Raw genomic sequence first — 27,402 nt, 5'->3', positions numbered from 1 at the left:
TTTCACTGCAGGTTGGAGTGTAAAATACAACAGTGCTGGAAACTTGTTGGTGGATTATAGTAAAGTTAATCCTATACATTTCCTGTGTCCTGGCTCTTCTACTCCTAGATATTTACCCAAGAGAGATGACATCATATGCCCATGTGCATAACAGTTTCACTCATCATAGCCTTTCACTGAAAACAACACAACCATTCACCAGCAGAAGAAAGGGAAAAGTGAATGCTCTTTACAAACCCTTGGACTATAGACCACCAGGCTCCTCTGTCCATGGATTTATCCAGGAAAGGCAAGAATACTGGAGTGGGTTAACATTTCCTCCTCCAGTGGATCTTTCCAACTCAGAAATCCAACCCATGTCTACTGGGTCTCCTGCACAGGCAGATTCTTTCTTTTTTTTTTTTTTTTTTGCCATTTTATTTGTTTTTTTTACTGAAGGATAATTGCTTTACAGAATTTTGTTGTTTTCTGTCAAACATCAACAAGAATCAGCCCTAGGTACACCCATGTCCCCTCCCTCCCATCTCCGTCCCCATCCCTCCCTTCTAGATTGTCGCAGAGCCCCTGTTTGATCTCCCTGAGTCATACAGCAAATTCCCATTGGCTGTCTATTTTCCGTATGGTATTGTAAGTTTCCATGTCACTCTCTCCACTCTGTCCCTCCTCCCCTCCCCCCATGCCCATAGGTATGTTCTCTATGTCTGTTTCTCCACTGCTACCCTGCAAATAAATTCATCAGTACCACCTTTCTAGGCTCCATATATATGTGTCAGTGTTTGATGTTTATATTTCTCTTTCTGACTTACTTCACACTGTATAATAGGCTCTAGGTTCATCCACCTCATTAGAACTGGCTCAAATGCATCCCTTTTTATGGCTGAGTAATATTCCACTGTATATATACCACAACTTCTTTATTCATTCATCTGTCGATGGACATCTAGGTTGCTTCCATGTTCTAGCTATTGTAAATAGTGCTGCAGTGAACATTGGGGTACATGTGTCTTTTTCAATTTTGGTTTCCTCAGGGTATATGCCTAGGAGTGGGATTGCTGGGTCATATGGTGGTTTTATTCCTAGTTTTTTAAAGGAATCTCCATACTCTCTTCCATAGTGACTGTACCAATTTACACTCCCACCAGCAATGCAAGAGGCTTCCATTTTCTCCACAGACTCTCCAGCATTTATTGTTTGTAGACTTCTTGAGGATGGCCATTCTGACCGGTATGAGGCGGTATCTCATTGTAGTTTTGATTTGCATTTCTCTAATAATAAGCAATATTGAGCATTCTTTCATGTGTTTGTTAGCCATCTGTATGCCTTCTTTGGAGAAATGTCTGTTTAGGTCTTTTACCCACTTTTTGATTGGGAAATACCACTTTCTGGTATTGAGTTGTATGAGCTGCTTGTTTATTTTGCAAATTCTTTGTCAGTTGTTTCCTTTGCTATTATTTTCTCCCATTCTGAGGGTTGTCTTTTCACCTTGTTTGTAGTTTCCTTTGCTGTGTAAAAGCTTTTAAGTTTAATTAGGTCCCACTTGTTTGTTTTTGTTTTTATTTCCATTACTCTAGGAGGTGAGTTGTAGAAGATCTTGCTTTGATTTATGTCATCAAGTGTTCTGCCTATGTTTTCCTCTAAGAGTTCTGTAGTTTCTGGTCTTACATTTAGGTCTTTAATCCATTTTGAGTTTGTCTTTGTGTATGGTGTTAGGAAGTGTTGTAATTTCATTCTTTTGCACATAGCTGTCCAGTTTTCCTGTAACCACTTATTGAAGAGGCTCTCTTTGCCCCATTGTATATTCTTGCCTCCTTTGTCAAAAATAAGGTACCCATTGGTGCATGGGTTTATTTCTGGGCTTTCTATCTTATTCCATTGGTCTATATTTCTGTTTTTGTGCCAGTACCATACTATCTTGATGACTGTAGCTTTGTAGTATAGTCTGAAGTCAGGAAAGTTGATTCCTCCAACTCCATTCTTCTTTCTTAAGACTGCTTTGGCTACTCAGGGTCTTTCGTGTTTCCATATGAATTGTGAATTTTTTTGTTCTAGTTCTGTGGAAAAATGCCATTGGTAATTTGATAGGGATCATATTGAATCTTTAGATTGCATTTGGTGGTATAGTCATTTTCACAATATTGATTCTTCCTACCCAGGAACATGGAATATCTCTCCATCTGTTTATGTTGTCCTTGATTTCTTTCATCAGTATCTTATAACTTTCCATATAAAGTTCTTTTGTCTCCTTAGGTAGATTTATTCCTTGATATTTTATTATTTTTGTTGCAATGGTGAATGGAATTGATTCCTTAATTTCACTTTCTTATTTTTCATTGTTAGTATATAAGAATGCAAGTGATTTCTATGTATTGACCTTGTATCCTGCAATTTTGCTGAATTCACTGATTAACCATAGTAATTTTCTGATAGTTTCTTTGGAGTGCAGGCAGATTCTTTATCAGCAAACCACAAGGGAAGCCCCTGCAATGGACTAGCCCCTGGCAATAAAGAGAGACCGAAGATACAAGCAAGGTCTTCAATGAACCTCACAGTTGAGCACAGGAGCAAGACAAGTGAGCACAGGCTGGGAGCACTCTATTAGATAAAATCCAATAATAAGTCTGAAAAGCAATAACCCATGGCAGACACCAACTAGGAGGGACCCGAAGGAGTCATCTGGGTGCTAGAAATGTCCTGGAGCTTGACCTGGATGGTGGTCATGCAGCTGTTTACAACACACAAACTTAAACAGCCTACTAACATCTGTGTGTTTACATGAACATAAATAATATGTTCTCAATAAGCATATTGAGATATGTACCATATCTCAAGAAAGCACTGTTTAGAAAATACCACAAAACGTCCATGGTGGCACAGAGTATAAGAATCCCCCTGAGAATGTATAGAACACAGGTTTGATCCTTGGTTCTGGAAGACTCCACATGTGATGGAGCAGTTAAGACTGTGAGCCACAAGTATTGAGCCCATGGTCTAGAGCTCCCGTGCTGTAAACGCTGAAGCCCACACCCCTAAAGCCTATGCTCAGCAACAAGAGGAGTCACAGCAATGAGAAGCTTGCACACTGCCATGAAGAGTAGCCCCACCCCCTTGCTGCAACTAGAGAAAGTCAGTGCAAAGCAATGAAGAACCAGTACAGCCAAGTAAAATAAATAAATTAGTAATTTTTTTTAAAAAAATTGAAAACCACCCCTAAACTCCAAGAGTCCAGGGAGACACTAGGAAAGCTAGGGTTCTAGCATACACACCCCTTGGCATCACCAAGCTCCTTGGAGGTGAGTCACAGACAGTCCAGTCCAACAAGGAGAGCCCATGGTCTCTCCCCACCTGCCGGGCAGGACAACAGCTAAACCCAAAGGCCAATGGGTTTCTAGATGAATGGAGACAGTAGAGAGGCATCTTCAAGACCCAGTACCTGGCACAGTTGACCTCAGCAGCGTGGCATCACTGTGCAGTCACTGCAATCTGTTTCTAGGGCCTGACCCTGGTCTTAAAGAAGTGAGAGGCAGCCATCAAGTTTCACTATTCTAAGTCCAGACACTTGTCTGAGGGTACCTATTCTCTGCACCATAGATCATAGGATCTGTTCTAAAAGTGCTAGCCACCTCACACTCTCAAAAAGCCATTAACCAACAAGTGTTGATGAGGACATGGCAGAAGGAAGTCTTTTGTTTTGTTGATAGGAATGCTAATTGGTGAGGCTGCAGTGGGAAACGCAGTGTATGTGCCTGATCCTAAGGGCCTGGCATTAAGCTTCTGATTGCCAAAGCATCCTTTTCAAACATCCATCTTGAATAAACACCTCACCAACTGGACCACAGCTTATAGGAAAGCTCCCAGCTGGCCCTGCCCATGAAGTTTCCCTTTCTAGAAAGCCTTGGGGAACCTAGATAACCATGTGAATGACCTCACATGTCTCTTCCTACCTGTCTCACATGTCTCACATTCCTCACATGTCTCCTCCCTGATTCCTGCCTAACCACCCTTGAATGATATTTACTCAACAAGGGTTTAGTAACACATATACCTGAGAGAGATCCAGGAGAACTAACTCACCAAAATGGTCAAAACCCTCACCTTAAATACTACCTTCAGTCAAAGGAGAGGATGTTGAGGGTAACAGTTTGCAACTGCAAAGAGGAGGAAGGCAATTCACAGAAAAGCCAGTATTTGGTAAATAAGAGCTGATGCACAGAATGATGGACTCTGAGATCTAGGCTCTTTTGGGTTTCCCCACCACATCTCCCCAGGTTCTTCTGTAGAGAACACTGGTCAAGGCTCTATTTCTATAAAGATGCTTTGCTGCAGTTGAGGAGGAGGTAACAAGAAAAACTTCCAGTCTTCAGTTTCTTAAAAAGAATCAGCCTAAGTGAATCCTCATGCCAAAGCAACACACTGTGGGGTGGCAAATTTTGCTCCCCTACACTCTGTAAGTTTCAGTCTTTCCTCATCTGTGAGATGTAGCTAATCACAGGCCTTGTTTGATATGATTGTCATGAGCATTGAATGAGCTGAGGCTTGGAAGGCACTTAGTCTAGCTATGATTGAGCAAACTAAGTCCCAGTCGTCTTCTACCATATTTGAAATCACTAAGAGCAAAGACTCCCATGTTATCTTGTTATAAGGGACCATACCATGTCTTCCCAATTACCCAAAAGGGAGTCGAGTTCCAGAGACTTGAACCTTGGATGCACATCTCATGACTGAAGAAGAACCCAACTGACACCTGGTCCTGTACAAGTGCTTGAATCAAACAGATGAGGAACGGCAGTAGTCGACAGCCAAGTAGACTGCTTCTGCCTGAAAGGTGGCAGATGAAGTCTTCAACTTTAACTAAACATTAAACCCTTCTTCCTTCTTTTCCTTTCCTTTCCTCTGGCATTGACTTGGGAAGATATTGCCCCAACTGTGTCCCCCAATTCCTTGCTAAGCAAGGCAATCAATCTTTTAACCATATTTATTATCAGAATTTCCAATCTATCCGTAACTATCTAGATCAGATTTTTCTTCACTCATTAAGATTCATCCATGCACAGTAAAGCCAATCTACTGACACCAGGTTATGATGAAGGAAAGTGCAGTGTTTATTACTTGTATTAAGCAAGGGTGACTCAGCAATAAAGAATCTGCCTGCAATGCAGGAGATGCAGGTTTGATCCCTGGGGCAGGGAGATCCCCTGGAGAAGGAAATGGCAACCCACTCCAGTAATCTTGCCTGGGAAGTTCCCATGGACTGAGGAACCTGGCGGGCTACAGTCCATGGGGTTGAAAAGAGTTGGACATGACATAGCAACTGAAAACGAAACAAGCAAGGAGTTCAGACAGCTCATGCTTAATAAAACCCAAACTCTCTGATGGCTTTTAGGGAGAGGTTTTTAAAGAGGGTGAGGGAGAGAATTGTGGGGTGGGTGATCAGCTCAAGGATATCTTCTGATTGGTTGGTGGTGAGGTAATCAGGAGTCAGCATCAGCAAGTTTCTGGGTTCTATGTCCTTGTGGGCAGCATACAGTTAACTTCTTCCACCTGGTGGGGGTTTTTGTTTCTGTAAAACAAGACCAAGGATTTGGCTCAGAATATTATCTGAGTCAGACACGGCTGAGTTAAGAGAGCATGTTTTCATTATCTATAGCACTTCAGGAGGAGCTAAAGGTCTTTGCGTTTAATGGCTAACTATTATTATGTTGTCTTACTTGACCATTTTCCTTTGTTTCTGCATTCTCTCACTTTTCTGATTAAAGTTTTTCCTTGGAACTCGGGCAAGGCCTAGGAGGCTAAAGGTTTATTATAGACATGGGGGTTAGGGCTCTCGCAGGAAGCTGCTATAGGGTGCCACTTGGTTATAAATGTGTCACAGGATTAAGCAAAAACGTAATGACTCTTGAAGGGCTTCCCAGGTGGCTAAGCAGTAAAGAATCCGCTTGCAATACAGGATACATGGGTTCAAACCCTGGGTTAGGAAGGTCCCCTGGAGAAGGAAATGGCAACCCACTTCAGTATTCTTGCCTGGGAAATCCCATGGACAGACGACCCTGGTGGGCTATAGTCCATGGGGTCACAAGAGTTGGACACGACTTAGCAACTAAACCACCATCAAGGACTTCTAAATACCACACCAAGGGTCAAAAAGCTGTGGGGGCTAGAGATTGGTAGCACAGAATAATATCAAAGCCTTAAATTCTGATTGCATCTCTTGGTTAGGCTGACAGCATGCTCAAGAGTAGCTGTGTTACGCATATCTCTCAGTTGTGTCTGACTCCTTGCCACCCCAGGGACTGTAACCCCCTAGGATCCTCTGTCCATGAGATTCTCCAGGCAAGAATACTGAAGTTTGTTACCATGCTCTCCTCCAGGGAATCTTCCCAACCCAGGGATCGAACCCAGGTCTCCTGCATTACAGGCAGATTCTTTACCATCTGAGCCACCAGGGAAGCCCAAGAATACTGGAGTGGATAGCCTATCCTTCTCCAGCGAATCTTCCCAACCCAGGAATCAAACCGAGGTCTCCTGCATTGCAGGGGGATTCTTTACCAGCTGAGCTATCAGAGAAGCCCTCTCAAGAGGAGAGAGTAGTTAAAAGATAAAACCACAGGCTCAAAACAGCTTCCGTTTTGAGGAAGTCCATGAAACCAAACCTACGTGTAACACCCGACTTAACTGTATTTCTGACCTCCCCCAGGAATGTAGTTTTAATCAGTCAGTCTAGAATTTTCTGGTCAGAACCATGGAGGTAATCTGTCTCCTAGGTCCTCTCCATCCTCAGGAGGAAGAAGCAATCTGCTTGACCTCTTCCTAAAGAGTGGTGAAAAGCATATCATATAAAATTTACCATCTTAAGTGTACATATAGTTCAGGGGCATTAAGTCCACTCTCATAGTTGTGCCACCATCAGCACCATCCAGCACCAGAAATTTTTCATCTTACAAAACTACTCCTGACCTTTTAGATGCTGGTTACACATTCAAAAATTTAAAACACAGAGAGGGTCAAATAGACCCAGGATTGGCCCCAGAAGGCTATTTTGTGCCCTCTGACGTGTATGGCCTCACTGAACTCACATACAAAGGCCCACGGAGCTGTAAGCTGTGCTCATTTCACTGCTGAGGAAACCAAGGCTGGGAGAGGTGAAGTCACTTGTCTAAGATCCCCCAGCCGATGAGAATGGCAGAGCTGGGGATTTGAACTGGATTCAGTTTGATTTCCAAGCCTGGGTTCTTGCTAGAACCACACGGCCTCCTAAGCAGAGTGGGGATAGAAAGTTACAGAGACGAGTGGCATAGGAATGAGGAGACTGAGTGGGGGGCTCCAGGCAGAGACAGTGGCACAAGAAGGACAGGACGAGGGAGACAGAGGTGTGTTCCCAGAGCCATCTGGGAAGGAGACTGGCTGACACCTTTGGGCCCACACCGCAGGTCCCACACAGAGGCTGGGGCCCTGAACCAGGGGCTGGGTTCCCTGGGGACAGTATGACCGGGAAGCTGATCCTGGACACATTCACAATGCCAGAGATTGTGAATGGTGTCGACATTGTGGAAGGGCATGCGGTAGGCATACTGCCTGAAGAGGTTCCCGTTCACCATCACCTGTCAAGATGAATATACATGTCAAGAGAGTGTGTGGGAGCACAGGGGAGCACCCCCAAGCTCCTGTGCCCCTGCCTCTGGAGTTTAGACCTGTGTCTAGTTTTCACACCAGTATTCTGTAGGTCTGGGCATCAGCCTTCAGAGCTGCGACAGTTATAGGAACATGCTTGGAACCCAAAATGCATCCAGTCTCTAGGTGGCTCTAGTTGTTGGATTTTTAGTTTTTCTCATTGTTTGTTTATTGCAATAGGTTTGTCTTTCTAATCTTAACTCGTGGGTGTTACTGAAATATGCATATTGAAATATACATACAAATGTTGGTGGGTAGCTGAGGAGAGGTGACCTCAGGTTGCCTGATGAGGGGGTGGGGACATCCATGTTCACACACAGACGCACAGACACAGGTGGACTCATCCCCCTCCCCTCTCCCCAAGCTCAGAGACACTGCTCTGCTCACAAAAGCAGTGTGCAATGCCCAGTAAAACTAAGCCATTAGTAACACCTGGATAAAGGCAGCAAGAAGATAACAGAACCAAAAATGTTCCCAGGGACCTGGAGTGGAAGAAGGGCTACACCAGAGGAATGGAAATAACTTGGACTTTAAAGACCCAGGAGACCAAATAGCACCATGGTTACTTATCTGGTGCTTATTTCCAGGAAAAGAAGCAACAGGTACACCTGTAGATGCAGATAAAGGTGTGTAAGGAGACTGCAGCCTTACAAGGAAATGGTCCTCTTCTCTGCACAAAGGTGTTGCTCATCTGACTAGCTAAAGGCTATTCAGAGTGCCTGATTGAGGTGAGGGACAGGCAGCTGAAGCAAACAGAGGAGAGCTCCTGCTCACCCTGAACTCCGAGCTCAAAGTGAATCCCCCTCTGGAAGGGCATCTGCATCTTCCTCTCCTCCGGCCCCCAGCTTCCGTTCTGCCTCGCGTTGCAGACCACATAGCCATCGTCTCCAAACCAATGGTTGAAGTAGAAGGCAATGTTGTTGGTGTCACTGAAGCCAATCTGAAAGTTCACTACAAATCTAGGTCAAGGAAAACCAGGCTGTCCTAGCTTACTGCCAAAGGTGGGAACAGGAGGTGCTCACTCTGTGACTGACATCCATCTGGGAACCTGCATACAGCCTGCGTGGCTGGTCGGTACCCATCCCTAGTCTCTTCCACTCCCTTTGGCTCACCTCATTCACCTCAGTGTGTTTTCTGCAGTTACCACCTTTTGCCCTTACAGTGTGGTTTTCTAAAAATAAGGAGGAAACGGGTAAAGAAATTTGTGTCCAAGATGGAAGTGGAGAAACGTGTCTAGAAGTGAGAGTCTTTGAGACAAGTGGTGGCTCCCTGGAGGTCAGCCTGCGTCTGCTCAGTTGGGAAAGAAGAGGACAAATGGAAAGAACAGGTGACACTGATGGGACACCTACAGAGATGGTGTCTAAAGGGGAGACAGAATAGGCACCAAGTCTCCAGGAGCGGGGACCTCACTGTGAGCCTCTGTCTCTCAGTGGAGGTTGCTGTGTATCTGTCTGTGGGGTCAGCAGGCCTGGATCCCAACCCCAGCTCTGAGGTTTTTGTCATTTGCAATGATCCTGGACTATGCTGTCTTCAAGCTGCCCCACCCAGAAATAGGGTGACTGCCTTCCTAGGAAACCCCTAAGTAAGTAACTCTTTTTGGAAGGACTATGAATGGATAGCTGGAATTAACTCTTTTAAAATTTTTTAAATTTATTTTTAATTGGAGGATAATTGTTTTACAATATTGTGTTGGTTTCTCCTATGTATCAACATGAGTCAGCCATAGGTATACATATATCCCCTCCCCCTTGAACGTCTCTCATTCCTCCCCACCCCACCCCAGCCCTCTAGGTGTTCCAGAGCACCAGACTTGAGTTCCGTGTATCATACAGAAAATTTCTGCTAGCTGTCTAATTTTGCATATGGTAATGTGTGTGTTACCCACTCAATTTGTCCCACCCTTTTCTTCCCCACTGTTTCCACAAGTCTGGTCTCTATCTCTGCATCTCCATTACTACCCTGCAAAGAGGTTCATCAGTACCATCGCTCTAGATTCCATATACATGTGTTAATATATCAAATTTGTTTTCCTCTCTGTGACTTCATTCATCTACCTCATTTAGCTGACTCAAATGTGTCCTTTTTTTTCTTTTTTAAATGTGTTCCTTTTTAAAGTGAGTAATATTCTGTTCTATGTAGGTACCACAACTTCTTCATCCAATCACCTGCTGATGGACATCTAGGTTGCTTCCATGTCCTAGCTATTGAAAATAGTGCTGTGATGAACACTGTGGTACATGTGTCTTTTTCAATTATGGTTCTTCAGGGTATATGCCCAGGAGCCCTCTTATTCCCAGAGTCCATTTGCTTTCTCGGTGAAGGAGGTGACTTCTGGATGCTGTCCTCAACACTAGGGTGCTCTGTGAGGTTTAATCCAGCAGGACCATGAGGAACTGGCATGGCCCTGAACCCAGCTGTCCTCCACCCAAGGAAAAGGAAGCTCCAAGTGACTGAAACGGCAACATCCAAGTCCCTAATTCCTAAAGTGGAGAAAAGAGTTTCTGAAACATCTCTGGAAGTTTTTTTCCAGAGTTTTTTTTTCCAGAAGTTTTTTTCCCGTTTGGGGTCCTCCAGATTCATTGCTGTGTTCCTTTGAAAATTCTGCCCCAGGGAAGGAGAGAACAGCAGCTCCCATCGAAGAGGGACCCTCGGAGGTAGAGACAGGTCTACTAGACAGAGTGGGAGTAGAAAGTGCTCCTGTGCTGGGAGGGTCAGCAGAGGGAGAGGGAGAGAGAGGGATGGGAGTTCAGAGTCAAGGTGCTGGATTCCCCTGCTGGCTGGGTTTCTGGGGAACTGGGTGCCTCACTTCGCTCCGAGTCCCCTGGTGCACTCAGGGCTCTCAGGGTCCCATGGTCAGTGTGGCCGGGTCACTTGGCAGGGGAGGCAGCGGCAGAGGAAGCCATCCAGAACCCAGATGCAGAGGTAGGGCTGTGCGGGAGGGGCCTGGAAGGATCCAGAAGGTCCCGGACCCCATGCAAGGTGATGAGAGGACCAGTGAGGGCAGAAGCCAGCTGAGATTGGACAGAGAGGCTTCAGGAGAGACCATGCGTCCTGAGGGGCCTCGGCGGACAGTGTGGACCTCAGGGTGCAGTCCACGGGGACCCTACCGACACGGGCACAGGTCCCAGGCCTCTGTACCACCTGGAGCTCCGGAGAGTTCCACCCGGGATTTGTGAACACCGGAGGATCCCTACTGCCTCTGAGAACACGTGCAAATTCTTCTCTGTTTCCCGAGAGGCCCCCTTGAGAAGGAAGGGGATGGGAAACAGAACTGAGATATTTATATTTTGAATTGATTTGCATTTTCCAGAAAAGATCTTGAAACTGAAAGAGACCAAATTGCAACATTAAAGGTGACTTTAAATATTTCCACATCCCCTCAAATGAGGGTTCTGAAGTAGATGGGGGTGGCTATTAGAAATGGAGAAGGTTGACGCCTCTGCAGCTCTGGGTCATGGTGCACGAAGTTCAGTCCTAGAACTTCTTCATCTGGGCTGGGCTGCTTCCCTCCCTAGACCGTGAGCCTCCATTCCCGCGTCTCTGGGGAGTCTGGTTAATGGTGCCCTGTCTGCTATAGGTAGGTGGCAGGGGGGCTGTGCATTGTTGGTAGGGGCGTGGGGCCCTTCCCATCCCCTGAGCCAGGTATGGGCTCTCAGAAGGTGCTGTGTGGACCATTCTGAGCTGACAGCACCGTGGTTTGCTCAGGGATGAGGCTGAGAGAGATGACCATTCTCAATACCTGTTCCCACCTAAGGAATGAACACTCCCCATGACGGTGATCTTGTGTCTGAATGGAGACCCCTTCTATCCTCCTGGTGAAGGGGATGTGCTGTGGGGAGGAAACAGTGGGTCACTGGTTCTGCCTCCTTCTCTCTGTCTTCTTCAGCCCTGGCCGGGGGCTGGCCTGGGTGTGGGGCAGCAGGCTAGGGGCCAAGTGCAGCCGTGAACAGGATAGAAGGAGGCTCAACTCCACAGACCTCCCAGGCCTGGAGTGAGGAAGCTACACAGACAATCTGGGGTTGAGAGAAGGAGCCCCTCCCGCTCCGAGAGGATGTGATAGGGACAGATTGGCAGCCTGGCATCACCGTGTGTCACTGCATCCCGTTCCCAGGGCCTGGCTCTGGCCTTGAGGAGGCAAGAGATGCCCCCAGAGCACCATTACTCAAAGACCCAGACACTCGTCTGAGACTCTCAGTTCTCTGCACCCTACACCATGGCATGTGTTCCAAATGTGTCAAACCCCTCACACTCTCAAAAACCAAAAACTGACAAATGTTGATGATGCCGTGGAGGAAGGAGGCCTTTTGCACCTTTGGTGGGAATGTTAAAAGGTGAGGCTGTGATGGGAAATGGAGTGAACATGTCTGATGCTAAGCACCTGGCATTAAGCTTCTGATTGCTAAAGCATCCCTTTCAAACACCCATCTTGAATAAACACTTTGCCAGCTGTATGACAGCTTCTAGGTAAGCACCCAGGCCGGGCCCACCCCTGACATTCTCCTTTCTAGAAAGCCTTGGGGAACCTAGATAAATGAGTGAGGGACCCCACATGTATCTTCCTGCCTCTGGTTCCTGCCTAACCACCCCAACTTGGACCTCAATAAATGTGGAACCCAGGTTCTGAGCTTTGAACCCCTCCTCCCAGCTGGATGATCTGGCTGTGTGGCATTCAGGACTTGAGAGGAATAATCCTTGTTTTTTCAAAGCTCTCTGATGGTCGTTGCTGGGCTGTGTCTTGAAGTCATAATAAGAACCACAAGGGCCGCACCAGCCACCTCATTGGTTCTAGCTGGGGAAATGTCTTTGGAGACTTCCACCAGTAACAAGGGCTCACGTGTGTCCCCAGGCGTTTCTAAACTGATAGCATCACCATACATAGGCTGAGAAGGACACCACAAAACAGTCTGGAGTTTCCTCTACGAAGTAAATACAGAATTATCATATGATCCAGCAACTCCACTTCTGGGTATATACCCTAAAGAACTGAAAACAGGGTCTTTAGGAGCTATTTGTACTTCATGTTCATGATATTATTTATGATAGCCAAGAGATAGAAGCAACCCAAGTGTCTATCAGTAGATGACTAGATAAACAAGATGAGGTCTATACTTACAAAGCAGTATCATTAGTCTTAAAAAGGATGGGAATTCTGACTCAGGTTACAACATGGATGAACTATGATGATGTTGACGAAGGAAGAAATTTTCCTCTACCCGTCTAGATTCTTCTGGCCAGTCTAATAGTTAAATTGACAGGAGACAGTTTAACAGGAGAAAAACCTAACAAAAGTTTAATAGCATGTATACATGGGAGAGACACATGAGAACTAACTCACCACAATGGTCAAAGCCCTCAGCTTAAATACCACCTTCAGCTAAGACAGAAGAGGATGTTGAGGGTAATGGTTTGGGACTTCAGAGAGGAGGAAGGCGACTCACATGGGACTGAAAAGCAAACGTTTGGTAAATAAGTGCTTGCTGAGCAGAGAGTAAACTCTGATCTCTGGGCCCTGCTGGGTCTTCCCACCACACCTCGCCCAGATTCTTCTGTACATGTCACTGGTCATGGTTCTATTCCTGGAACAGGCCTTATCTACAGTCTTTGTAGCAGCTGATGGGGAGGTAACAAGAAAAATTGAAGTCTTTTTTTTTTTCTTGAAAAGAATCAGCCTAGAGCTTCCCTGGTGGTCTGGTGCTTAAGAATCTGCCTTGCAGTGCAGAGGACTCAGGTTCGATTCCTGGTCTGGGAAGGTCCCACATGCTGTGGAGCAACTAAGCCAATGTGCCACAGCTACTGGACCCACGCTCTAGAGCGTGCGAGGCGCAACGACTGAAGCCCACATTCCTAGGGCCCATACTCTGCAACAAGAGAAGCCACCACAATGAGAAGCCCGAGTGCTGCAACTAGAGAGCGGCCCCCGCTCACCGCAACCAGAGAAAGCACGTGTGCAGCAACAAAGACCCACCACAGCCAAAACAAACAGATGAAAAAAAACCAATCAGTTTAAATAAATCCTCGTGCCAGAGTGACACATTTTGGGGTGGCTAGTTTTGCTCCTCTGTATTCTCTAAGCCTCAGTCTTTCCTCATCTATGAGATGTATTAAATAGCTAATTATAGACCTTATTTTACAAGTTGTTGTGAGCACTGAGCTAAGGCTTGTAAGACATTTAGTGGATGCCAGTCACAGAAAGACGTTTAGTGGATGCCAGGCACAGAGCGCGGATCCCGTTGATTCCGTCTGTGTCCCTGTATATCTGACCTGTGTATGCTAAGGCCCTGAGAGAGTTCAGAGAGGAGGTGCCTTGGGCTGCATCTTAAAGTGTCAGTGGTATCCCTTCCAGGTATGACAGGGGTAAGGATCAACAAGTATTGGGTTGGCCAAAAGGTTCGTTCGGTTTTCTCCATAAGATGGTTATAGCAGCACTTCGTGGTCTTTAACTTCATTATAAGCAAAAATATTAGATTGTGACAGCTAGCATATCAGCATGCATTTAAAAAATACTTATCAAAATAGGTGAATTTTTCTGTAGCCATTTAATATTGAAGCAAAAAAAGCAACATTTTCAGCATATTATGCCTTATTATTAATATTTCAAGAAAGGTAAAAACACAACTGAAACGCAAAAAAAGATTTGTGCAGTATATGGAGAAGGTGCTGTGACTAATCAAGCATGTCAAGAGTGGGTTGCAAAGTTTTGGGCTGGAGATTTCTCTCTGGACAATGCTCCACTGTCAACTAGACCAGTTAAAGTTGATAGCAATCAAATCAGAACATTAGTTGAGAAAAATCAACATTACACTACATGAGAGATAGCAGACATATTCAAAATATCCGTATCACTCATTGAAAATCATTAGCACCAGTTTGGTTATGTTAATTGCTTTGACGTTTGGGTTCCACATAAGTTCAGCAGGAAAAAAAAAAACCTTCTTGGCCATATTTTCACATGTGACTCTCTACTTAAAAGTAATGAAAATATTCCACTTTTAAAACAAATTGTGACAGTGATGACAAGTGGATATTGTAAACTCATGTGGAATGGAAAGGATCGTGGTCCAAGCGAAATGAACCACCACCACACATATCAAACACTGGTCTTCATCCAAAGAAGGTGATGTTGTGTATATGGTGGGATTGGAAGGGAACCCTCTATTATGAGCTCCTTCCTGAAAACCAAGTGATTAATTCCAACAAGTACTGCTTTCAATTAGCCCAACTGAAAGCAGTACTTGAGAAAAAGCATCCAGAGTTAGTCAACAGAAAACACACAATCTTCCATTAGGATGGCACAAGATCACATGTTTCTTTGATGACCAGGTAAAAGCTTTTACAGCTTGGCTGTGAAGTTCTGATTCATCTGCCATTTTCACTAGACACTGTAACTTCGGATTTCCATTTATTTCAGTCTTTACAAAATTATCTTAATGGAAAAAAAATTGATTCCCTGGAAGACTATAAAAGGCATATGTAACAGTTCTTTGCTCCAAAAGATAAAAACTTTGGGGAAGATGGAATTATGAAGTTGCCTGAAACACGAAGGTAGTGGAAAAAAATGGTGACTATGTTGTTCAATAAAGTTTTGGGGAAAACGAAAACTGTGTCTCTCATTTTTACTTAAAAACTGAAGGATCTTTTGGGCAACCCAACACTTGTAGCCACAGGATGCAGCACACTCAGTCACTGGTCACACTTCCTCGTTGGGGAAGCCACATGAGCAAACATTTAGTACTCGACATGCAAAGGATCAACGTTGTATCAGCTGATAAATCAGACACACAGATGCTTCTGCCTTCAGTCTTTGTGTGACTTGCCTGGGACCAGCCTTACTTCCCAATTGCCTATAAACAAACTTATATGCATTTATTTAAAAAGTAAATGCTATGTCATGACCATAAATGAAAACCATTACCATATCCATATATAAAAACTGCTGATGGGGCTTCCCTAGGGATCCAGGGTTCAAGAATCCTCCTTGCAATGCAGGGGACACAGGTTCAATTCCTGGTCAGGAAACTAAGATTCCACATGCTGTGGAGCAAGTAAGCTCAAGGGCCACAACTACCAAGCCCTCATGCCACAGCTAGTCTCATATATGTGACAACAAAGATCTCATGTGACAGAACTAAGACCCCAGGCAGTCAAATAAGTAAATAAATATTTTTTACAACGAAGGGCTTCCATGGTAACTCAGCTTGTAAAGAATCCACTTGCAATGCAAGAGACCCCGATTTGATCCCCTGGAGAAGGGATAGGCTACCCACTCCAGTATTCTTGGGCTTCCCTGGCGGCTCAGGTGATAAAGAATCCACCTGCAATGAGGGAGACATGGGTTCGATCTTTGGGTCAGGATCCCTGGTTCAATCCCCCTGGAGAAGGGAATGGCTACCTACTGCAGTATTCTGGCTACCTACTCCAGAATCCCATAGACTATATAATCCATGGGGTCACAAAGAGTTTGACACAACTGAGCGACTTTCACTCAAGGGCCACAACTACTGAGCCCTGACGCCACAATTAGACTCCTATATGCCACAACGAACATCCCACGTGCCAGAACTAAGGCCCCAGGCAGCCAAATAAACAAAAAAATTTTTTAAACGAAAATAAAAAATCACTGGTGGCAAAAATGGGTGACAGTGGTCATGTAAATTTGTGGGGGGATACACCATACTTGAACCATAGCAGTTAACAAATATCCCAAACATCACAAAACTAAGGAAAATAATACTTTTCTTCATCAATATCCTAGAAATTTAATACTTTCCTGATTTTTGGCTGCTTGTTGGTCTTTTATTGGACCAAAAGCTGGTGGTCCAGAGTCGACGACGAGAAAGTGAAAGAAGGAAAGAGGCTAATATTCCCTGGGTTACACAGCCAGCTTTCGCGCTGCAGGGAATCAGCCAGAAAGAGATAAAGAGAAAGAGAGGAAGAGAAAGAGAGAAAGAAGGAAAGAAAGAAACAGGGACCCAAGCTCTGGTGGAGCAAAGGTGTTTTAATCAACATGGTGTGGGCATATATACTGTCTTACAAGGTAGTTATTCTCAGCAAAGATAAAGATTAAAATTCCAGACTTACAAAACATAAGGCGATCCCTATTAAAGAGAGAGAGTTGTAAACAATCACTTTTTACCATATGGTTCATAAGAAGGAAGAGGGTACTTATCACCATATTGAAAAACTAATGAGGACATGCCTGGATTCCTCAGCCCTGGGAAAGGCGTGCCTCTCCTCTTAATTCCTGAATATTCAGGAATTAATAAGAACCAGAGGATTCCTGCCAGATCCAAAACAGCACACAGGAAGCCTCCTGTTAAATGCTTCCTGACAGCTGCTCTTTGCTTCTTCATGCGCTGAAGATTTGATATGTTCTCTACAGAGAAAGTAGAAAGATCATCTGTCTTTCCAATGTGCTTCTCTTCTCCACTGCTCACATACTTTGGGACCCAGGCATGGGACACATTCCTTCTTGACACACCTCATCAAGTTTCCAATCGATCCATAACTTTCTAGATAAGATTTACCTCTACTCCTAAGACCTGATTCACACTCAGTGAAGCCAATCTACTGACACCAGGTTGTGGTCAAGGCAAGTGCAGCATTTATTGCATGCACCAAGCAAGGAGTCCAGACAGTTAGTGCTTAAAGCACAGAAACTCCCAGTGGCTTTCAGGGAAAGGTTTTTAAACACAGGGTGAGGGAGAGGGTTGCAGGGTATGTGATCAGCTCATAGATATCTTCGATTGGTGGGTTGTGAGGAATCAGGAATCAATATCATCAAGCTTCCAGGTTCTATGTCCTTGCAGGTAGCACACAGTTAACTTCTTCTACCTGGTGGGGTTTTCTATTTCTGCAAAACAGCAGAAAGGATTTGGCTCAAAATATTTTCAATAGCTCTTGAGGAGGAAGTAAATGTCCTTGATTATGTTTAATGGTTATCACTTTGTCTTGTTTGACTATTTTCCTTTGTTTCTGCATTTTCTCATTTCTCTGATTAAATTTTTTCCTTGTAATTTGGGGATGGCCTAGGAGGTTAAAGGTTTATTACAAACATGGAGGGTAGGGCTGTTCCAGGAAGCCCCCCATAGGGTCCTGCTTGGTTACAAATGTCACAGGGATTAAGCCAAAAGTCATGACATCTGGATATCACATCAAGGGTCAACAAAGCTGTGTGTTCTATATTTTGGTAGCTGAGAGTGATGCTAATGCCTTAAATTCTTATTGCATTTCTTGGTTAGGCTGAGAGTTTGCTCAAAAGTGGGGAATAGTTAAAGAGAAAACCACAGGCATCACTTTTGATGCCTCAAAATGGCATCACTTTTGCTGAAGCCCATGACACCAGGCCTAGGTGTAACACCCAACCTAACTGTAGCTTCCACCTTCTCCAGGAAAGTAGTTTTAATTAGCCAGTTTAAAATTTTCTAGTCAGCACCTTGGAGGTAATGAATCTCCTGGGCCCTCTCCATCCCAGGAAGGAAGAAGCAATCTGCCTGAACTCTTTTCCTAAACAGTGGTGAAATATAGATCAGTTTAAATTGACCATATTAAGTATACATATAGTTCAGTGGTGTTAAGTTCACTCTCATAATTGTCCAACTGTCACCACCACCCAACTCCAGAAATTTTCCCCTTTCTAAATCTGCTCCTGACTTTTCTAGATGTTGTAGATTCAAGTGATTAGATCTGACGGACAAAGTGCTTGAAGAACTATGGATGGATGTTTGTGATATTGTACAGGAGGCAAGGACCAAGACCATCCCCAAGAAAAAGAAATGCAAAAAGGCAGAATGGTTGTCTGAGGAGGACTTACAAAAAGCTGTGAAAAGAAGAGAAGTGAAAAGCAAAGGAGAAAAGGAAAGGTATACCCATTTGAACTCAGTGATCAGTGCAAAGAAATAGAGGAAAACAATAGAATGGGAAAGACTAGAGATCTCTTCAAGAAAATTAGAGATACCAAGGGAACATCTCATGCAAAGACGGGCACAATAAAGGACAGAATGGTATGGACCTAACAGAAGCAGAAGATATTAAGAAGAGGTGGCAAGAATACATAGAAGAACTAAATGTTTGACTGAAACAGAGACCCAGGATCAGGTTTTGTAGAGAAGAGGGGTGGGGAGTAAACACAGCAACAATAGATTTAGCTGAAGTCATGTGGGTTCGTGCCATGTGCTAGAGACAGGGAGCCGAAGAAAATAAAGTCAGGAGCCCAAGAAAATAAAGTCTGTCACTGTTTCCATTGTTTCCCCTTCTATTTGCCATGAAGTGATGGGACCAGATGCCATGATCTTTGTTTTTTGAATGTTGAGTTTTAAATCAACTTTTTCACTCTCCTCTTTCACTCTCATCAAGAAGGTCTTTAATTTCTCTTCACTTTCTGCCATTAGAGTGGTGTCATCAAGTTCTAAGTTTATTGATATTTTCCCCAGCAATCTTGATTTCAGCTTGTGCTTCATCCAGCTCTGAATTTCTCACAATGTACTTTGCATAGAAATTAAACAAGCAGGGTGGCAATATACAGCCTTCTCTTACTCCTTTCCCAATTTTAGTGCTTTTGAACTGTGGTGTTGGAGAAGACTCTTGAGAGTCTCCTGGACAGCAAAGAGGTCAAACCAGTCAATCCTAAAGGAAATCAATCCTGAATATTCACGGAAGGACTGATGCTGATGCTGAAGCTTAAGCTCCAGTACTTTGGCCACCTGATGTGAAGAGCTGACTCATTAGAAAAGACCCTGATGCTGGGAAAGATGGAAAGCAGGAGAAGTGGATGACAGAAGACAAGATTGTTGGGTGGCATCACCAATTCAATGGACATGAGTTTGAGCCAGCTCCGAAAGATGGTGAAGGGCAGGGAAGCCTGGTGTGCTGTAGTCCATGGGGTCGAAAAGAGTCGGACGTGACTGAGTGACTGAATAACAGCAACAACAATGTACAGCCTTGTCTTATTCCTTCCCAATTTTAGCCAGTCAGCTGTTTCATGTCCAGTTCTAACGGCTGCTTCTTGACTCTCATACAGGTTTCTCAGGAGACCTGTAAGGTGGGCTGGTAATCCCATCTCTTTAAGAATTTTCCAGTTTGTAGTGATCCACATGGTTAAAGGCCGTAGTGTTGTCAATGAAGCAGAAGATATTTTTCTGGAATTTCTTTGTCTATGATCAACAAATGTTGGAAATTTGATCTCTGGTTCCTCTGCCTTTTCTAAACCTGCTTGTACATCTGGAAGTTGTCAGTTCACACACTGCTGAAGCCTAGCTTGAAGGATTTTGCTCATAGCCTTGCTAGCATGTGAAATGAGAACAGCTGAGTCACAGTGAATCCAACCCAAAAAGTAGAGCCCACAGCCCTCTGCTCCCACCCTGCAGGAAGGAACAACAGCCAAATATGAAGGCAAATGCATTTTTAGATGAATGGAGATAGCAGGGAGGCATCTTCAAGACCCAGGGCCTGGCACAGCTGACCTCAGCAGCCTGGCACCCTCATGCCGTCACCACGACCGGTTCCCAGGCCCCGGCTCTGGTCTTAGAGAGGCGAGAGGTGGCCCTCAGAGCTGTGTTACTCAAATTCCAGACATTTGATTGAGGGTCTCTGTTCTCTGCCCCGTAGACCATAGCATCTGTTCTAAATGTGTCAGCCACTTAATGCTCTACAAAAACTGGCAAGTGTTGATGAGGACATGGAGAAAAGAGGCCTCTTGCACTCTGGTGGGAATATTAAACGGTGAGGCATGATGGGAAATGCCTGCTCCTAAGGGCCTGGCATTAAGCTTCTGATTGCCAAAGTATCCATTTTAAACACCCATCTTGCATAAATACATCACCAGCTGTATGACAGCTTCTAGGGAAGCTCTTAGACCAGCCCTCCCTGTGCCCTCTGCTGTTGGTCCTTTATTGGACCGGAACCTGGTGGTCCGGAGTCGACGATGAGAGAGTGAAAGAAGGAAAGAGGCTAATATTCCCTGGGTTATGCAGCCGGCTTTCGCGCTCCAGGGAATCAGCCAGAAATAGAGAGAGAAAGAAAGAAAGAAAGACAGACAGACAGACAGACAGACAGACACGGGGACCCAAGCTCTGATGGAGCAAAGGTGTTTTAATCAACATGGTGTGGGCATATATATACTGTCTTACAAGGTAGTTATTCTCAGCAAAGATAAAGATTAAAATTCCAGACTTACAAGACATAAGGTGATCCCTATTAAAGAGAGAGAGTTGTGAACAATCACTTTTTACCACATGGTTCATAAGAAGGAAGAGGGTACTTATCACCGTATTGAAAAACTAACAAAGGAAATGCCTGAATTCCTCAGCCCCAGGAAAGGCGTGCCTCTCCTCTTAATTCCTGAATATTCAGGAATTAAATAAGGACCAGAGGATTCCTGACAGATCCAAAACAGCACACAGGAAGCTTCCTGTTAAATGCTTTCTGACAATTCCCCCTATTTTATTATATTTGTGAAAAAGGTCCTGACCAAATGAGTTTGGTTAGTATTAACCAACGTTATAGAAAGGTGATGAAGAAACAACAAATACAATTATCAAGACAATCACCAAAGTTACAGTTTCAGACCAAATGCTGTGGGTAATACTTTGAAACTATCTTCGGGGGTCTAGCCTGGATAATTTGTTCAGCTAAAGTTTCCAAATTAGTGGAAGACAGCAGACGTTTAGAAAGTTTCAAAGATTTCCCTTTGCAGGAATTGTACATTCAATGTAAGGTATAGTTTGGGGCGAGGCAGAAAAGGAAAGACGACCTCAGCAGAAGTAGCTTACCTTTATTCAGGCAAGGAGGGGCGACAGTCAGCCTAACGACCAGGCTGAGGGCCGAGAGGGATCAGGGAGGCTCCATATTTATAGGGAGGTTTGTGGAAGCTATAAGGGAAACGTTAATCAGGTGGGATGTTTTGGGTATTCTTTAGTTGAGATAGTATTTGTAGTTGGGCAGGGGGTGATAAGTCTTTTGGGCAGGTGTAGGGGGTGGATGGTTTCTGGACAGGGGGTGATAAGTCCCAGATAGATGCAACCGACCTGGAGCATCAGGGCGGAACTAAAGTTCTGTTTTGTTTTCTCCAAAGTTAGATGATTCAGCAAGGGCCTTTGAGACTGTTGTTTCCTTTTCTAGGCCCCAAAGACTCCTTCATTCAGAGAGGCATTATCATGTAAATGAAATTTGATTTGTTCCCAGTTGTAGGTACTATGAGAGAATTGAATATGAGTAACACAAAATTGGCAATTAATACAAGTTACAGAACGTAAAGTCTTATTAAATTGTAAATTTCCTATGGCCATAACAAAAGGAAGTGGGACACAGGCCTGTATAAAATATGACTGATTATAGCGAAAGAAATAGTTACTATGACCACGACTGGTCCCTGTGAAATGTCTAGTCCAGGTTTCAAGTTCTTCGGTGCTGGCAGCAAGTTTCCCGATGTCCCATTCTTTAGGCCCACTCTGTTTATCGAGGACAATTCGAGGAGGAGGGGATGCCATTCCACCATCAAGTCAGCCAAGAAGTCCTTTGTCATGGTGATGTTTCAACGTAGTGTTAGTAACCTTTAAAGCCACTTATGCAGCATAATATGTAATGTTTTTTGTCCTATCCCTAAATCTTTCCCTAAAGTTTCAGTAGTATAAACATGGTTAACAGACAGAGAAAGGGCAGGAATGTCCGAAAGTCTTCTTTTGGAGGCAGGACGAAAACCCAAGTTTGTCGGCCGATGTTTATGCATAATTTTCCTGGGCCCAGGTAATGGGAGGACTTCATAGCCTAAAGAAATGTTAATTCATTTTCCCTCTTCCCCAGGTGTGAGGGTTCCAGGGAGGGGGCATATGGATGGAGTCATTGGTTGATACAGTCAGACTTTTCTCTGTCCATTCTATGACCTGTAATAAAGGGGGGTTGGGTAAGTAAGCCCAGTTAAATCTGATTTGTTAATCCAGCTCGAGTGGGGGTCGCGCAGGTCAGCATAGTGATAGGAAGGTTTTCAGGACTCTGAGGCATTTCCTGTTGAGAAACCAGATTTTTTAATCTTGATTAGTGAGGGGTTTTATTTGTCCCCAAGTGGGGAGATCATAGGGTTGATGTTGCCGAGGGTGGTCCTTTCTGGAGATCTTTAGAGATGCCATGGCCCGTATTGGAATTTCTTCCTCCTGGGGTTCTTGTTTCGTCTGCATTTTGAATACTGGGGGCCCCCTAGGGTTGAATTTTCCGAAGAAAAAGTTTGTTGGATCCATCTGGGGAAATACAAGCATATCCCTTTCCCCGTAACAGTAAGCTCCCACATTTTTATTGTTTATTGCACTCATCTTGGTACCAAATGGGCAGAGGAAGAGAAGTGTTCTTCAGTTCCTCAAAATGTCTTTCTGCTCTTGTCAAGACATCTCCTTGTGGCAAGTTTAAAAAATTTAAAACAAATAAAGCTGTATTAACAATAGTTATAGGTTTAGAAAATATCTTATGTTGGAATCTAGTAAAGTCTGCTTTAGATAAGGAAGACAGTAGTGTACCTGTGTATTCCCCCTTCTTTAATTTTTTTCTTTGTAACTTTAGTGTGTGATGTGTTTGTTCAACTATGTCGTCTCTGTGGATTATAAGGAATACCTGCAATATGTTTAATAGAAAAAGATTGTAAAAATTGTTCAAAGTGTCTAGAAATATAGGCAGGGCCATTGTCTGTTTTAATAGAACTAGGAGTTTATGGTGGAGGTTTCTATTTTTTTTTAATACAAAAACTGAATATATAGAATCAGAGACTATATTAATGGGGTAAGGATGTAGGCAAATAACTTGAATAAGAGCATATAATTAATTTTGTTGAGTAGAATGGAATTTAGTGTAAAAGACTTTATGGCGTTTTTAGTCCCATCTATATAAAAGAAATGTGAGAAATGATAAATTCAGTGTTTTTGAAGAAAATCACAGCTTACCAGAAGGATAATGAAATGAAATTTCTCCAAAATATTTTAGAAAAGCTATTTGGAAATCGGTAGAAGTTTGTAATGTGTTCTCAAATTGAGATTTACTTGTAATAAAGTTTTATTAAAGTATAAAGGAGATAGAGAAAGCTTCTGATATAGGCATCAGAAAGGGGCAGAAAGAGTGGCCCCTGCTAGTCTTTAGCCAGATGTCATATAACTACCAGCAGTCTGCTTAATTATAGAAAGGAAATGTCTCAAAACTGAAGAGAATAGCACCAGGCCCCTCACCCACAACATGCATTTTGAGATAATCTTGGCACCAGGTGAGTTGTCCCAGGTCACAAAATGATTGACATGAATCTTGAAGAAAGGCAGGTTTCCAAGCAAAAAGTTCATTAACATAGCTTAAGAGAACATTTGCATGAGTAAAACATACCGATTTGTCAAGATGGCTCTGAAAGAATCTAGGGTAAATACATAGTTCACTAACATAGCTTAAGACAAACATTTCCATAAGAAAAATACATTGGTTAACTCAGGGTTTGAGAATAGTCTTCAAGTGAAACCAGGTGGCATTATGGCAACACAGTATTTTAAGAGAAACCTCCTTTTAAATTTGTATAGAGAAGGAAAAAAAAAATATCGCTAGTTTGTTTCCTCCTCCCGCTTAAAAGAGAGAAAAATGTTTGACACTTGCAGCCTATTTTCTCCATTTGGAGACCCCTGGCCTTACTGCCTGTTAAGTCAAACTAGATTGGCCAAGTAAAAGACCAAAAGTTTGTGTGGGCAGGGGCCCAAATGTCCAGTAAATAATGTTATTTAGGGCTGGTATATGACCGCAGCACTGCCGGATGTTGAGGGTTTGAGGGAAAAGGTGGAATTTGCCCCTGGTTTTTGTTGAAGGGGACCTGGGGGAGGGGGGCTCCTGCTTGGAGTTTCCTGGAATAGGTTTCCCTTCAATATCAAATTTAGATTTACACTCTTTGGCCCAATGCATTTCTCTACGGCAGCAAGGGCAGGTTTTTTTTGTTGGTGGTGGTTTGTTTGTTTTTTTAATTAGCTTTCTTATGGCAGTCCCTTTTTAAATGGTACTTATCTCCATATGTAAAACATCCTTTATTTTCCTTTTCTTAAGGCAGCAAACATTGTTTCAGCTAGCATTTGCATCTTTTGAGTTTCTGATCCTATATTGCGCCAAGCCTTCAAATAATCAAAAATAGTCCCTGTCTCACGAATTGGGGCTATAGCCCTTTGACATTCCTGATTTGCACTATCATAAGCAAGTAATTTCTCTAGTTGCCTTTTAGCGTCTTCTCCAATTACTGTACAGGAAATAGCAGTTTCTAATCTAGCTAAGAAATCAGCATACGTTTCATTCAGTTCAGTTCAGTTGCTCAGTCGTGTCCGACTCTTTGCGACCCCATGAATTGCAGCACGCCAGGTCTCCCTGTCCATCACCAACTCCCAGAGTTTACTCAAACTCATGTCCATCGAGTCGGGGATGCCATTCAGCCATCTCATCCTCTGTCATCCCCTTCTCCTCCTCCCCCCAATCCCTCCCAGCATCAGGGTCTTTTCCAATGAGTCAACTCTTCGCATGAGGTGGCCAAAGTATTGGAGTTTCAGCTTCAACATCAGTCTTTCCAATGAACACCCAGGACTGATCTCCTTTAGGATGGACTGTTTGGATCTCCTTGCAGTCCAAGGGACTCTCAAGAGTCTTCTCCAACACCACAGTTCTAAAGCATCAATTTTTTGGAGCTCATCTTTCTTCACAGTCCAACTCTCACATCCATACATGACCACTGGAAAAACCATAGCCTTGACTAGACAGGCCTTTGTTGGCAAAGTAATGTCTCTGCTTTTTAATATGCTGTCTAGGTTGGTCATCACTTTCCTAACAAGGAGTAAGCATCTTTTAATTTCATGGCTGCAGTCACCATCTGCAGTGATTTTGGAGCCCCCAAAAATAAAGTCTGACACTGTTTCCACTGTTTCCCCATCTATTTCCCATGAAGTGATGGGACCAAATGCCATGATCTTAGTTTTCTGAATGTTGAGCTTTAAGCCAACTTTTTCACTCTCCTCTTTCACTTTCATCAAGAGGCTTTTTAGTTCCTCTTCACTTTCTGCCATAAGGGTTGTGTCATCTGCATATCTGAGGTTATTGATATTTCTCCTGGCAATCTCGATTCCAGCTTGTGCTTCTTCCAGCCCAGCATTTCTCTCTCTCTCTCTCTTTTTTTTTTTTTGGTATTTTTTTTTTTAATTTTTCATTTATTTTTATTAGTTGGAGGGTAATTCCTTTACAATATTGTAGTGGTTTTTGCCATACATTGACATGAATCAGCCATGGATTTACATGTGTTCCCCATCCTGAACCCCCCTCCTAACTCCCTCCCCATCCCATCCCTCTGGGTCTTCCCAGTGCACCAGCCCCGAGCACTTGTCTCATGCATCCAACCTGGACTGGTGATCTATTTCACACTTGTTTCGTTGCTGTTCTCTCAGATCATCTCACCCTTGCCTTCTCCCATAGAGTTCAAAAGTCTGTTCTATACATCTGTGTCTCTTTTTCTGTCTAACGATAGGGTTATCGTTACCATCTTTCTAAATTCCATATATATGCATTAGTATACTGTATTGGTGTTTATCTTTCTGGCTAACTTCACTCTGTATAATGGGCTCCAGTTTCATCCATCTCATTAGAACTGATTCAAATGAATTCTTTTTAATGGCTGAGTAATAGTCCATTGTGTATATGTACCACAGCTTCCTCATCCATTCGTCTGCTGATGGGCATCTAGGTTGCTTCCATGTCCTGGCTATTATAAACAGTGCTGCGATGAACATTGGGGTGCACGTGTCTCTTTCAGTTCTGGTTTCCTCAGTATGTATGTCCAGGAGTGGGATTGCTGGGTCATATGGCAGTTCTATTTCCAGTTTTTAAAGAAATCTCCACACTGTTCTCCATAGCGGCTGTACTAGTTTTCATTCCCACCAACAGTGTAAGAGGGTTCCCTTTTCTCCACACCCTCTCCAGCATTTATTGCTTGTAGACTTTTGGATAGCAGCCATCCTGACTGGCGTATAATGGTACCTCATTGTGGTTTTGATTTGCATTTCTCTGATAATGAGTGATGTTGAGCATCTTTTCATGTGTTTGCTAGCCATCTGTATGTCTTCTTTGGAGAAATGTCTGTTTAGTTCTTTGGCCCATTTTTTGATTGGGTCATTTATTTTTCTGGAATTGAGCTGCAGGAGTTGCTTGTATATTTTTGAGATTAATCCTTTGTCTGTTTCTTCATTTGCTATTATTTTCTCCCATTTTGAAGGCTGTCTTTTCACTTTGCTTATAGTTTCCTTTGTTGTGCAAAAGCTTTTAAGTTTCATTAGGTCCCATTTGTTTATTTTTTCTTTTATTGCCAATATTCCGGGAGGTGGGTCATAGAGGATCTTGCTGTGATTTATGTCGGAGAGTGTTTTGCCTATGTTTTCCCCTAGGAGTTTTATAGTTTCTGGTCTTACATTTAGATCTTTAATCCATTTTGAGTTTATTTTTCTGTATGGTGTTAGAAAGTGTTCTAGTTTCATTCTTTTACAAGTGATTAACCAGTTTCCCAGCACCATTTGTTAAAGAGGTTGTTTTTTTTCCATTGTATATTCTTGCCTCCTTTGTCGAAGATAAGGTGTCCATAGGTATGTGGATTTATCTCAGCCCGTTTCTTATGATGACCTCTGCATATAAGTTAAATAAGCAGGTGACAATATACAGCCTTGATGTACTTCTTTTCCTATTTGGAACCAGTCTGTTGGTCCATGTCCA

The 27,402-nt window shown here is 43.5% G+C and overlaps 1 protein-coding gene across 1 annotated transcript in view; it reads right to left on the bottom strand.

The window, feature by feature from the left end:
* The window catches only part of LOC110135301 (galectin-9-like), a 92,222-nt gene that overhangs the window by 25,034 nt on the left and 39,786 nt on the right, over positions 1-27,402 (bottom strand). The window contains exon 6 of the mRNA XM_070478461.1: positions 8,440-8,624. Within this exon, the coding sequence (XP_070334562.1) occupies positions 8,440-8,624 (185 nt within the window). The remainder of the gene's footprint in view (positions 1-8,439; positions 8,625-27,402) is intronic.

The sequence above is a fragment of the Odocoileus virginianus genome, chromosome 17, assembly GCF_023699985.2.
Source record: "Odocoileus virginianus isolate 20LAN1187 ecotype Illinois chromosome 17, Ovbor_1.2, whole genome shotgun sequence".
Lineage (NCBI taxonomy): Eukaryota > Metazoa > Chordata > Mammalia > Artiodactyla > Cervidae > Odocoileus > Odocoileus virginianus.
This window is presented reverse-complemented; position numbering and strand designations above follow the sequence as displayed.